The sequence below is a fragment of the Mus caroli genome, chromosome 13, assembly GCF_900094665.2.
Source record: "Mus caroli chromosome 13, CAROLI_EIJ_v1.1, whole genome shotgun sequence".
In the NCBI taxonomy this organism is placed as follows: Eukaryota; Metazoa; Chordata; class Mammalia; order Rodentia; family Muridae; genus Mus; species Mus caroli.
Window position 1 is genome coordinate 59700315 of NC_034582.1, and position 14685 is coordinate 59714999.

The 14685-nt window shown below is 43.4% G+C and overlaps 1 protein-coding gene across 1 annotated transcript; it reads right to left on the reverse strand.

Annotated features, from left to right (window-relative positions):
- Window positions 1-3743: 3743 nt before the first annotated feature.
- On the reverse strand, window positions 3744-11355 carry Ctsv (cathepsin V). Its single transcript, XM_021180078.2, has 8 exons — window positions 11251-11355; window positions 10037-10173; window positions 9294-9416; window positions 9044-9190; window positions 8173-8397; window positions 7783-7945; window positions 6490-6607; window positions 3744-5504 (listed from the first exon to the last, which is right to left on the reverse strand). Exons 2-8 carry the CDS (start codon window positions 10160-10162, stop codon window positions 5402-5404), a joined length of 1005 nt encoding a protein of 334 aa, XP_021035737.1. The 5' UTR covers window positions 10163-10173; window positions 11251-11355; the 3' UTR covers window positions 3744-5401.
- Between the last annotated feature and the right edge of the window lie 3330 nt (window positions 11356-14685).

The window sequence follows — 14685 nt, forward strand, 5'->3', positions numbered from 1 at the left end:
CAACAATATGAACTAATCATTACCCCCAGAGCTCATATCTCTAGCTGCATATGTAGCAGAAGATGGCCTAGTCAGCCATCATTGGGAAGAGAGGCTCTTGCTCTTGTGAAGATCATATGCCCCAGCCAGGAAGCAGGAGTGCGTAGGTTGGGGAGCAGGGCAGGGGGAGGGTATAGGGGACTTTCGGGATAGCATTTGAAATGTAAATGAAGAAAATATCTAATAAAAATTGTTAAAAAAAACCAACACTTGCCTCCATTCATTATTTATTATTCAGATTGGTGCCGATTTCACAGCTTCTCTAGGAGAGGTTTTGGCTTTGGGGTTCAAGAGGGACGTTGAGGCCAGCTGCCCTTTTAGATAGAGGCTTATCTAAAATACCTACACTGCAGACAGCAGTATGACGGGGGCACACAGCTCAAGCTCCCAGAGCCCCCTTTCTTATAGGTTTCCGAGGGGACCAGGTCACATGACTGAGTGGATCACATGACTGCTCGGCATCCCACAGTTACTGCTCACAGGCAGTCTCTGAATCTGTTATGTAGGCAAGTTTCAAAAAGCAAGTTGCTTTTCTTCTGGAAACCAAGCTGCTGTATTTCAGGATCACTGTTGAATCATGCTCTGTCTTCTCATAGCCTTGCCTTGCTCACGTGACTCTGTCCGGACTTCCTATCCTGGAAACAATGTGGCCACCTCTCACATCCCCATCCCTTCTGCTTTCACCTCTCCACTAAAGATTTTAAATGCCCAATTCTGCCAATCACTGAAAAGTTTCGTGGGTCATCTATTAAATATACCTGATTTTAAATAAACTTTATTTAAAATTTAGGGTTTTTTTTTTTGCTTTAGGCTTGACTATGGGAAAAATATGGCCAAATAAAACTTGCTTTTGTAAATGAATTATACTTGTTCTTAGCATGATCATAAGTATAATCCTGAACATATTAAAGAACTTGATTTTGTATAAGGTGACTATTAACTTGCATGTCTTAATAATGTTTAACAGTTTAGATGACATAGTTTTATAAAGTTAGGATTTGCATTTTTATCCCTATTAAGTTTCTCCCTTTAAAAAATTCCAATTGTTTTGGATTGATAGTCTTTTAGTAATAAAATAAAACTTTAAGTCACGAATACAGTCCCTAGAGAGGCTGGTGATTTTATTTTTCTGCTCCTTTCACAGTGCTCCATGACAAAATAGGAGAGTTTCTTGAATGACTCAGTTTATCAAAATAGCTCAAGCTTAACAAAGTAGACAAAGAAGCTAGACAGACATTCTTATATCAGGCTCTGTTAGCATGACTAGACCTTAGGTGAAGAGAGACATTCTGTGGACGCTTTGCCAGGTTGTGTCATACGATAGCAATATCCTAGTTTCGAGTGTTAGTGTTTGGTGCTCATAGCTGTGGCCCCACTCTTTAGCTTTTTCCTTTTTCCAAAAGCCTTTATTAGTTGGCAGATGACTCCACTGGGTGTTTTGGATTCCAGCCTAGCCCCAAGCCTTTCTCAGAGTAAGTTTTTAAGCACAAAACAAAACAAAACAAAAAAACAATGCCATGGGTTGGCATACTTCAGTTAACAAGAACAGTTAGCCAGAAACAGAACTACAGAAGTAAAAAAGCTGGGTTAGTACATCTGGAGACGTTCCCAGAACTATGGGCTTTGACGGATTAGGTCTTTGTTTTCATTTTGTCTGGTGGTGCTGTCTATGTGCTGAGCTTTACAGCATGAGTGGTAAGATTGCCTATATTTACATCTTAACTATCAACCCTGTGTTGTAAGTTTTAAATCAACTTTTGTTACAGATCTTACTATTTTTGTTTTGTCTTGTTTTGAGACAGTGTTTCTTTGTGTCAAGCTTGTTTTCTAAAACTCATTCTGTAGACCAGGCTGGTCTTAAACTCAGAGATCTGCCTGCTTCTACTTCCCAAGGGTTGGGATTAAAGGTGTGTGTCACTACCACCCAATGATATTACAGATTTTTTAAAGATATATTTATTTAATGTATGTGCATGCACAGTTGCTGTCTTCAGACACACCAGAAGAGGATATCAGATACCATTATAGATGTTTACCACGTGGCTGCTGGGAATTGAACTCAGGAACATCTTGAAGAGCAGTCAGTGCTCTTAACCTGTAAGCCATATCTATCTATATCTATGTACACACACACACACACACAAATTAGATTTATTTATTATGCATACAGCAGGCCAGAAAAGGGCACCAGCTCTGATTATAGGTGGTTGTGGGCCACACCATGTGGTTGCTGGGAATTGAACTCAGAACCTCTGGAAGAACAGTCAGTGCTCTTAACCTCTGAGTCATCTCTCCAACCAGATACAATAGATTTTTAACTATGCCCAATAAACTTATAAACATTGAGGTACAGAAAGTTTACATAATAGTCTTACAAATCTTGAGATTATAGCTTATAGCTTAGCAAAAGTTTTAGGCAATTAAATGAAACCAATGCTCATTTTGTTTTAGCCACTTTGCTTTGCCTTTTTTTCTTTCAGGAAGCTCTACTGACATAGGACAGAAATTTTTAAACAAGCATGTTTGAGTCAAGAAGTGGGGAGCCATACTTAACTTCAGAGCCAGCTTCTTAATAAATCATAACAGAAAAGAAACAAATATTTCGATATTATCTGCATCTAAAAACTGAATCCAGCGACCAGGGCAGGCCCAGAATAATACGAGCAGCAGCAGCAGCAGTGATAGACCCCATCTCAACACCTAAGGTCGGGGCTGTTTCATTTAGCTTAATGATAACCACCTTTGCACTTCGAAGTAGAGCATATCCTACCAGCCTCCACCAGCCTTCCCTTGAATTTTTTTTTTAAACTCAAAAGTAATTTTGTTGCTTGTGTACACAAAAGCATTGATACCTCCCGCTTAGTCTTATAGTATCCACCCAACTGGTGAATTCTGCTATCAGAATCAGGTGGAATTTAGCATCCTTATTCTGTTTCTCTCAAGGAGCTTTCGGACTGCAACTGCTTTTTTAATCAAATGGGAAAGATCCTCAGGGGGATCGGGAGCAAGGCCTTTGGACTTAAGGATTCGCAAGGTTTTATTTCTAGTCATAAAACTGACCTGTGCCACACCATGAGTCCCTCAGGATCACACCTATCTGGGAGGGAGTCAGGCCTTTGTTGGCCAATTTGTAAATCTGTTGATGTCATCAGATGTCAACTTCAGCCACGTGGCATGCAACAGGGGGCTGGAGAGAGATGGCTTCATGTCTTAAGAGTACTTCCTGCCCTTGTAGAGGACCCAAGTTCAACTCCTAGCACCCACAAGGAATGTGATAAAAGAAGTCACTGAACTTTGACCTTTTAAGTACATGCACACGTGCTATGCAAACACATACCCATACTCCATCCCCAACACCCAAAATAAAAATAATCTAAGAGATGGTGTGTCCAGTGGGACATTTTCAGAGAAGACTAAGGTAAGATCTACCCTGATTGTGGATGGCACCATAGCATATACTCAGGGCTCAGATAATAAAAGGATTTGGAAACAAAGAGGCCAGCTGAGCATCAGCCTTCACCTTGCTTCCTGACCTTCCGTGAAACAAACTGTTCTGGTCCTCCCATGCCCCATCACCATCATGACCTGTACCCCTCTGACCACTATGACCCAACGCTAATCCTTTCCTCCTTCCTGAAGCGGCGTCCGTCAGGCATTTTAGACAATCTGGTGTAAAAGTAGCAAGGCAGAGGCATACAAACGTATAATTGAAATGCTGAAGTGCATTTATTTTGTGGTATTTGTTTACTGACCCTAACATGGCAGAGTGATCGAGTCTTTTCTGGTAGTCAGTTTCCATCAAGGTCCATCTATGAACTCCCTTGTAAAAATTCAGTTTTGAAAAGAACCCTGACATTTTGAAAAGAACCCATCATTGACATTTTCAAGGCTGGCTACGCCCATGCCCGGATCATTCTACCTCTGGGGCATGCCCATCTCCATCTCCAGTATTGTCATCACCTGGGAAGTTAATCACAACTGCTCAATATATATATATATATATGCCATTCCTGGGTAGCATGAGGTTTCCCAGGCCACTTGGAAATAATGCCAGCCTACAGCCCACCTGTGTATGGCCCTTTCTAGAACTAAATAGCAGGATTGTGGTCTTCACCGGCAATGTGGACAGGCACTACTGAAACCAGCACTTCAACCTCCTTCCAGTCAGCCTAATATGTAAAACCTGCAAGTTTCTAGAACAGTGGTTCTCAGCGGCTGTGACTCCTTTGACAAACCTCTATTTCCAAAAAAAAACCAAAAACCAAAAAAAAAAACTACATTATGATTTATAACTGTAGCAATATTAGTTATAAATTAGTAACAAAGATAATTTTATGGTTTGGGTCACAGCAGGAGGAACTATATTGAAAGGTCACAGAATTAGGGAAGTTGAGACTCCTGTGTTGAACGATTTACTCATGTTCTTCTGGACTGTCAAGTTTTGCCAGATATGAAGACTTGAGACTGGGTATAACATTACATGTTTATCTTAGCCCTTAGAAGGCTGAGGAAGGGAGATCATGGGCTTAAGGCCAGCCTGGGTTACGTAACAGGACAGTTTCCAACAATAATATACTGTGTATTTTAAAAACAGCTAGAAAAGCTCAACAAAGTAATTAAATATTTGAGGTAAGCTTATTAGCCCTATCAGACCATTTTGTAGTATACACATCATATCAAAACACATTATATTACAAACATACGTAATCATGTCACTTAAAACTAGTGGGGCTGGCAAGATAGCTCAGTAGTAAAAGACACCTGTGGCCCAGCCTGACAACCTTATTTTGACGGCTAGGACCTCATAGGTAGTTCTACAACACTGTAGAACTGAGTTGTTCTCTGAACTCCACACATTTACCATGTACACACACAAAAAGAAAACAATAATTTGTTATTATTATCCCAAGCTAGATTCACTTACACATACCTAATCTGATGGGTCACTGAGGTGAAATCAGAAGGCTCCAGAGCACCTGTCACCTTTTTCTTGCTGTACCATGACACCCTGAATCAGTATTTAGTCCCAAACATTTGTCAACACATTACACACTGAAGTCCCACATACACACACCGAGCTAAAATTTATTTTTAAGAGGTAAAGAAAGTTTTATACAACCTTTATAAAACAAATATTCCAGACTCAGAATTAAGCACTAAGTGTTCAATATTATAAAGCTGTTTTTAACAGGAGTTTTAAGTAGTGGTAACATTTAACCCATGTAAAAATGGCAACAGAATTCAAATCATGACTTGGATCCTCAATGATTCAAGTACCATGTTTGACTCAATAAGGGTTTGGTCAGTTTTAAGCTGAATTCCTTTGGACATAGTGTCCATAAGTCCTCATTACTGCTACCCATCAATTCACGATAGGATAGCTGGCAGCGGTGGCAAGTCCACAGTGGTTGTCCCGGTCTTTGGCTATTTTGATGTAGCCATCCATACCCCATTCACGTCCCCAGCTGAAAGAGATCCAAGGAGATATGAGAGAATTAATAGTTTATACTTAAAAAATAGGAGTGCACTTACCTCTGAGGGCTCTAAGATCTACACATAGAATATACAGAGGCACTCATTCCTGTGGGTCTTCAACTCATTCAACTGAGTGGAAGCAGGAGGCAGACACTGCTATCCTCCTCTATCTCGCTCTTACTTTTTTTGATATAGGGGTGGCTCACTGAACCTGGAGCTCACAGCCCTCTAGTGGCCAGAACTGGGGTTACAGTTGTGTTATGCAGCACATATGTGAGTGCTAGGACTCCAAGCATACGTAGGTCCCCATGACTGAGTGGCCAAGTACCTTATCCACCCAGTCACTGCCCAAGGTTAATGCCACCAATTCTCTAAAAGCATGACACTAAGGCCAGTGTTGGATAGAGACATGCACCGCACCATGCCAGGTTGTATGTGGTGCTGGCAATTGAACCCAGAGTTTTGTGCATCGCACAAAGGCAAGCACTTTGCCAACTATGCTACAGGCTTAGCTCCCTCTTTTAAGAGGAAAATGAGGCAAACTAGGAAGCTTAGTAGAAAAGTATGTCTCCAGTTCCCGTTACATCTCAATGAAAGAGAGTTGTGAAAATTAATCCTGACAGGCTTGAAAGGTTCTGAGATATGAGAGCAAAATGCAGATAACACAGGGAGGCACACTAGCTGTAATTTCTGCTGGTGATCCCTTGTTGAAAACTAGAGAAAAAAAAAAAAGAGCATGCTGAAATCATACAGCCTTACTGAAATTTTGGAGCCAAGTTTGGAAATTCACCATTACATATACATGTAGGTCTCCCCAACAAGCTTACTTTAGAATCTTAAATGCAGGTCTTTCATGCTGAATGAGAATAGCTTCCAGGATTTTAAAACTTAAACATCTGTGGACTTGCATCTACATATTGATTCCCCCCAATGAATACTCTTTTCAATTAAAGTATAACATTTCGAGTCTCCTACCTGTTCTTGACAAGCCAATATTTATTCTTATTTGAATCTGTTCCTTCATAGCCATAGCCCACCAACAGAACCCCATGGTCGAGGTTCTTGCTGCTACAGTTGGGTTCATAGTAGATGCCTGGCAGAGAAAAATGAACACTGAATAAGAGGTTCCTGTCACCACAGGACAGAAGCCCATTCTATCCCCCACAACACGACTGTATCTCAAAATTCTGAAGTGTCACAGATCCCAAACTGTGAAGATAATAAATAGTCAAAAACCAGTAGTGGCTATGCTGGGTGTGGTGGTGCATGACTCATTCTCAGAACTCAGGAGGAGACAGCTCTCTTTGAGTTCAAGGCCAGCCTGGTGTACACAGAGTTCCAGGCCAGGCAAGGTGACATAGTGAAATCCTATCACAGTATTTAAGATGGAGTTTTATGTAGTCCAAGCTCCTCTCCCAACCTGCCATGTAGCCAAAGATGGGGTAAACTCCTGATCATCCTGCTTCTGCCTCCTAAGTGTTGGGATTACAGGAATGAATACCATGCCTGGTTTATGTAGTGCCAAGACTGAACCAGGGTTTAAAGAATGCTGGGGAAAAACTACCTGAGCTACATCCCCACTCCCCTCAATTAAAAAATATTCTAGTGTTTTAAAGCCTATAATGGTAGGATCCATTTTCTAGCCAGATTAACAATAACCATAACCCTTGCTACTCTTAAATCTAAAGAAAAAGTTTACAGACAGAAAAGCTCTCTCCCTCTTTCCTTCCCTCCCCCCTTCATCCTTACAGCTGAACCACAGGTTCTCTAAAGCCCTAATTATAGCAATTAAAAAAAAATCTTTTAGAAAAAGATCCATATGTTGGAGAAGATTTATGTAAACTATGTTCTATCTATAGAGTAAGTCACAATAGTAAAAGAAATATATTTCAGATGGTGAGATGGCTCAACAGGGAAAGGAACTTGTTAACAAGGCTCAGGGTCTGATTCTGGAAGCCACACACACCGGGAAGAAATGACTCCTGCAAGTTGTCCTCTAATCACCCATCCCCCCCCCCCACCACACACACACACACACAATGCATTAAAACACTGAAAAGCAGAGGGTGCCAGAGAGAGTTAAGTGCATTCCCTGCTCTTACAGGGAATCTGAGTTTGGTTCCAGAACTTGTATTAGACAGCTGGCATACAACTACCTCAGTCCAGCACCAGGGGATCTGATGCTTCAGGACTCCCAAGGGCATCTGCATGCACCCCTCCCCCAACATAAATCACCCAACTCAGGGAGGTGTTAATTCTGACCATTACCTGAACTATAGAACTGGAGAGAGGGATGGCTTGCGTCCATAGCAACAGAAATAGGCCCCACAGTCGCCACAGCCTTCATGAGGGCCTTCTCTTGCTGAGGGATATCCACGAACCCCGTGTCATTAGCCACAGCGAACTCGGCTCTGTATTTACAAGATCCGTCCTTTGAAAGTTAAGGAGGAGACTGATCACAACGGTTTACCTCTTAGAACATGAGCTCTAGAAACAAAACACAGTGACTCGCAGCTCACGCAGCGTGAGGTCAGTACTCAGAAACCATCCCTTGAGCTCGAATGTGGTGAGTTACCCACTAAAGTATGAACTCTGAAACCCACATCTGGCAATGCTTCCTTTTCTGAAAACAAAGCCAGGATAAAACAAACCCATTACCTTCGCTTCATAGGGGTAAGATTCCTCTGAGTCCAGACCTCCATTTTCCTTAATGTACTGGAAAGCAAAATCCATCAGGCCTCCATTACAACCCTGATTGCCTTGAGGGTGAGAACAGTCCACGAGGTTCTGTTCACTCAGTGAGATCAGTTTGCCGGTCTTAAGGAAAGTCTGTCCTTCTAGGCAACCCGCTGCGCTAAACGCCCAACAAGACCCACACTGGCCCTGAAGAGAGAAAAAGGTTTGTAAGAGAAACAGCACAACAGCCTTTATACATGCATACTTTTTGTTTGTTTGAAACAAGGTCTCTCTATGTAGCCCTGGCTGGCCTAGACTAGAAATCGCCCTGTAGACAGTATAGCCTTGAACTCAGAGATCCTCCTGCCTCTGCCTCCCAAGTGATAGGATTAAAAGTGTGTGCCACAACTCTCCCCGCCCCCCCCCCCAGATATATGCATACTTAAAAAAACAAAACAAAACAAAACAGTAAGACAGGAAGCTGGGTAGGACAATGTATGCCCCCAATCCACTAGAGAGATTAAGGCAAGAGGATCCTGGGTTTGAGGCCAGACTGGGCTGGGCTAGTATTGTGAGATCCTGTCTCATTCAGGATCCAAAAGTGAAACAGACCAAAGAGCAGACAAAACAAAACAAAACACTGTGGTCAAGGCTAAAGCACAGAGGACAGAGAGTCTCATGGGGCCTGGCTCCTCCCAAAGGAGCTACTACCAGTTAATATCTGCTGGGGGAGGGGAATCAAATCATTATCTTAAGTGATGCTGCACTCTCCCCCCACACCTGCCCCCACCTCGAGTCTCTTCCAAGTGTGGACCCTGGGGATCAAACTCAAGACTTCTCCCAGCCCTCATACCTGGTTCTTCACAGGAGTCACACAACCCTTTTCTCTCCAGTCCACAGACTTAGGGATCTGAAGCATCAGCGGTTCCTGAAAAAGCTTCCCCTTCTTGTGCTTCTGGTGGCGATAGCCATTCACCACCTGCCTGAATTCCTCATTGGTCTTCCAGGAAAGGAAAAAAAAAGTAGAAAAGGTGAGACTTTGTAGAAAGAAAATGGAGGAGAGGGCTCAAGAGTTCAAGCGTTCACATCATGTCCCCACTCACCATGTCACCAAAGGCGTTCATCTCCATGGAAAAGCCGTGCTGCCCGTTGCTGTATTCCCCATTGTGCAGCTGGATCATTCTCATGTTCTTCTCCCATATCGCTCTCCTCCACTCTTCCTCATTCTAGAGCAAGCACAGAACTGGCAGTTTTCATTTTTTGTTAATATACAGGGGGAGCCAGATGTTAGTTGGCACAGGCTTTTAGTTCCAGAGGCAGAGATGGAGCTGGAGAGATGGCTATGTTTAAGACCATTTGTGGAAGACTCAGGTTTAACTCTCAGCACTCACATATGTTACTTTTTTTGAGACAGGGTTTCTTTTCTGTATAATCCAGGCTGGCCTCAAACTCAGAAATCTGCCTGCCTCTGCCTCCCAAGTTTGCCACCACTGCCTGGCCATATGGTACTTTCTAACTCTAGTTCCAGAATGTACCCGATATCCAGACATAAGTGTGGTATATATCACTAGTGACATATATTATATCTCACTAAATAAATCTTAATAAACTTCTGAGGGTTATAGAGGGGGGTTGTGGGGGGAGAAAGAGGTGGGCAGTGGTGGCACATGACTTTAATCCCAGCACTGAGTTCAGACAGCCTGGTCCACAGAACAAGTTCCAGGACAGGCAGGGACACACAGAGAAACACTGACTCGGAAAAACAAAAACAAAACCCAACCAACCAACCAAACACTTCCAAGGGCAAGGAAGACCATTCTCTCTAGACAATGTAAACACTACAAACCGTGCCATACAGTCTTCTGTGTGTGGACTTCCACTGGTGCCACTCTGCACTAAAGGTTTGATCAAATTTGGGAGTAGCTAAGGCTGTTCCCAAGCAGAGGACAGCCAAAAGGAGTAAACGATTCATGGTTCAAACACCTAGGGAAGGAAAAAGAGGAAATGAGGACCCCGCGAAGCTTTCTCTTTTAAGGACAGTTTCTTATGTAGTTTAGGCTTTAAACTTTTTCAATGACCCATCTCTCAAGTTTAGGAATTTAGATCCATGAGCCACCAGCCCAACAGTAAACCATTCTGAGTTGAAGCATCTTTGCACGTGTTAACAAATGTGATTATGAGTGGAGAAAAACAAGTCAGGAATTAATCTTTGGAGGTTACTAGACTCTAGCTACTGAAACAAAAACAGCCTAGTAGTCATTGGGACAGGGATAAACCCTTTTCTCTTACTTGTTTTGGTTTTTTAAAGGATATATTATTATACATAAGTACACTGTAGCTGACTTCAGACGCACCAGAAGAGGGTGTCAGATCTCATTATGGGTGGCGGTGAGCCACCATGTGGTTGCTGAGATTTGAACTCAGGACCTTTGGAAGAGCGGTCAGTGCTCTTACCCGCTGAGCCATCTTGCCAGCCCCCCACCCCCCTTCTCTTATTATGGCGCCACGGTAGTCTTAAGTCTCCCGATATTGTATGCCTCAGAATCTTAAGAGGACAACTAGGTCCAGGTCATTTACTGACAAGTGTTAGTGACCCCAAGTGGGCATACAGGAATACCCAGAGGGTGGGCTGCCACCACACACTTTAACGCACAGCTGCACATCAGTCCGAACTGAAGCCTCAAGGCGATGCCTCCTTATGCGATCTCGGTTCGGGTTAGGGGCCAAGCTGGGCCCGGCCGGGGGGGGATGGGCGTCCGCTCCGCCCTCGCGGCCACCGCCCGCGAATGTTATGGCGGCATAAGGAGCCCTGGGTCCCGTGACCAGCTTGAGGGGGTCCCGCTGCCCCTACGGGTCCCGGCAGCCCGGAGTCACATGACCCAACGACGACCCCGCTCGACAACAAGGGCCTATCACTTCGGGGAGGCCGAGGACACATCCTCGAGATCCTGGCCCATCCGGGGGTCCCCAGTCCGGGTTGCAGATGCTGTGGCTCCCACACTCTAGATTCCCCTACCTGTCCTTGCTCCGGAAGCCTTCAAACCCGCGGGGGTCACTCACCTGAGGCGGCTAGCTGCGCACAAGAAGTCTGCAAACTCGGATCCCCGGAGGTCGCCGAGGTCCGAGAATCTGGAGAAGCAGCGCCGGGCTCAGGCTTTAAAGCCTCTCAGGCTACAGCCCCGACAGGGCCCGCCCCCGCCCCGTCATTGGCTATGCCTGCCTCGGGGCGGAGCCTGCGGGACTCCGGGCGCGTGACGCCGCCGGGTCGTAACCTGTCCTGTGGTGCAAGCCTTGGGGCGAGGCTGATCCACTTTGGAGGGTCGATGCCAGCGTGGTACCTTGGTTCTGTAAGATAAGCGTAGGAAAACAAAAGGCCTGCTGTGGAATTTCCACCTCAGCCCTACCTTTCCTTTTGTATTAAAGTTGTAGATTAAAATGTGCAGGGTGGAGAGTTGTATAACCCGTGGTTTCTGTTTAACCCACAACAATGCTGATGTAAGTGGAAGAAGACAGAGCGGAGGGCAGAGTCACCTCTCCAGGGTCTGGCTGGACGGGCGTCCATAGAATTTAGATCAGCACGTGGCTTCTAACGCCGCACTTCCTGCCTTACCTATCCATGGATTGTTCCTTAGGAGCATTTCTCTCAAGTCTGGTAGAAATTATTTTCATGTCAAGCAGGGACGCGGTGTGTGTGTGTGTGTGGTGGTGGTGGTGGGGCTGTAGGATGGTGGCTTGAAAAGAAAAGAAAAAAAGTGGTTGAGAACGATGGAGACTGTTTTCCTACTTTACATTATGAATTGTTTTCCTTACTTTTATTTATTTATTTATTTATTTATTTATTTATTTATTGGCTTTTCTAGGCGGGGTTTCACTGTGTAGCCCTGGCTGTCCTGGAACTCACTCTGTAGACCAAGGCTGGCCTCGAACTCAGAAATCCGCCTGCCTCTGCCTCCCAAGTGCTGGGATTAAAGGCATGCACCACTTCTGGAATTTGATAAATTCCCTGGAAAAGATATACGTATTTGTTTGAGATAGGGGTTATAGGGTTTTATAATGTAGACCAGGCTGGATTTGAAATCACAGGCATCCTGGTTTTGCCTCTCAAGAGCCGGGATTAAAGCTATCTCCGTGCTATCTGCTTTAGTTTCCTCTTCCTCACTCAAGAAGAGCAATGTTTAATAGAAGGCTGTAGTTGTGTAGCTTGAAGAAATTACTTGGATAGAGAAAAAAATATATATACAAGTATAGGTAAGATTGAAGGAAAATAATTCAGTAAAGTGTAATTTTTTTTAGCCATATAAGATTTTTTTTTCTATTGGCTATTCTGTTTAGAAGTCCATTGAGCTTTATAATCTTTGAGTTTGGTTTATTTCAGTATGTGATTTTTTTTTTTTACTTGTATTGTCTTTTTTGTTTTTGTTTTGGAGACAGGGTTTCTGTGTCCTGGAACTCACTCTGTAGACCAGGCTGGCTTCGAACTCAGAAATCTGCATGTCTCTGCCTCCCAAGTGCTGGGATTAAAGGCGTGTGCCACCACTGCCCGGCTTGTAATGTCTTTCATAATAGTGTTTAAAATATTTTCTGAGACAGGGTTTTCAGTGTAGCCTTGGATGTCCTGGAACTTGCTCTGTAGATGAGGCTGTCCTCAAAATTCAGAGATCCGCCAGCCTCTGCCTCCCAAGTACTGGGATTAAAGGTGTGTGCCACTACCTCCTGGCCCTAAAAGAAGTATTTTTTAAAAAGTGATTTAAAAGGTCACGTTCAGGTCTTGGTGAGATTGCTTAGTGTTAAAGAGTGGCCTGAACCCAAGCCTAAGTTCTATCTCAGAGATCTATATGGTGAAAGAAGAGAGCCAAAAGTTGTTCTCTGGCTTTTGTATGTGCTGTTGGCATATGTACACCTCCCCGGAAATGAGGCTTTTATTGTGGTTGGTGGTGGTTGTTTTTTGAGACAGGGTTTTTGATTCCCTGGTTGACCTGGAATTCCCTTTGTAGACTGGGCTGTCCTGGAACTCAAAGAAATCTGTTTGTTTCTGCCTCCCTAGTGCTGAGATTAAAGGTGTGCATCACCATACCTAGCTGCAACATGAGTTTTAAAAAAGTGTCTTAAAAGGCGTGGGGTGCACACCTTTAATCCCAGTATTTGGGAGGCAGAGGCAGACGATTTTCTGAGTTCGAGGCCAGCCTGGTCTACAGAGTGAGTTCCAGGACAGTCAGGGCTACACAGAGATACCCTGTCTCGAAAAAAACCAACCAACCAAACAAACAAATAAAAAAAACCCAAAAAACCTTTAAAAAGAATATTCATCCTGGGCCTGATGGCAGATGCTTAAATTCTAGCACTCTAGACGTCAAGCCAGGCAGATCTCTGTGATTTTTGAACCCAGTCTACATAGTGAGGGCCAGCCAAGGCTATATACTGAGACCCATTTCATAAGACAACAATGAAAAGAGTATTCACTATGGAGAAAATAATAAGCATTCCTTGTCTCCTCCATAACTATTTTCTAGTTTTTTTTGTTTGTTTGTTTTTTATTTTTTAACAAAAATGAGGTGAGCTCAGTAGTTCAGAACCCTCCCTGCTTTTCCAGAGGAAACCATCAGTTCCCAGGACCCAAACCTAAGCTTACAACTGCCAGTAAAGTTTAACTCCTTGGAGGATATGATGTTCTCTCCTGGCTTCTTCAAGCAACTGCACACGTGTGAGGAAGAGGAACGCACAGGCAAATGGACTTACTGTGAAGACGATAGATACATTTTGTGCGCTTATTTAAAAAGAACAAAGTGAAAAAGACAAACTTTCTAGAAACACAGGCAATTATCTATCTATCTATCTATCCATTTATTTATTTTGAGACAGTCTTACTAGATGTAGCCCTGCTTGGCCTCAGGCCAAAAATCTTTTTGTTTCAACCTCAGGAGTTACAAGCATCTACCACCAAACTCAGCTGGAATAAATTCTGTTGTTAATAGAACATGGTCTTGGACAAGACCACTGAGTTATATTTTTACATTAAAAAAAACTGTTTTCTTTAGCAGCCAGGTGATGGTAATGTATACCTTTAATCTTGGGAGGCAGAAGCAGGTGGATCTCTGTGAGTCCAAGGCCAGCCTGGTTTACAGAGTGGTCTCCAGGACAGCCAGAACTACAGAGAAAATTTGTCTCAAAACAAACAAACAAAAAAAACCAAAAAACCCAAAATTTTAAACCCTTTTTGATGGCAATAGTCACAGTTTTCAAAATAATCATTCATGGATGGGAATAAGGACACAACACAATGCAATGGCGTGGAGAAGCACACTTAGAACTTGCTATAACAAGAAGACACCATAAAGACAAGAAAGTGATGCTTTGGGGTGAGGGTGGGAAACCATTTGCGTATGCCCTGATTGATTGGAAGTTGAGAGAGGAGTGACCAGAAATGGAACATCTATATGATTGACTTGGGGACTTGGGTTTGGAGAATATCTCTGGTCTTCACTAGTTAATCCATCT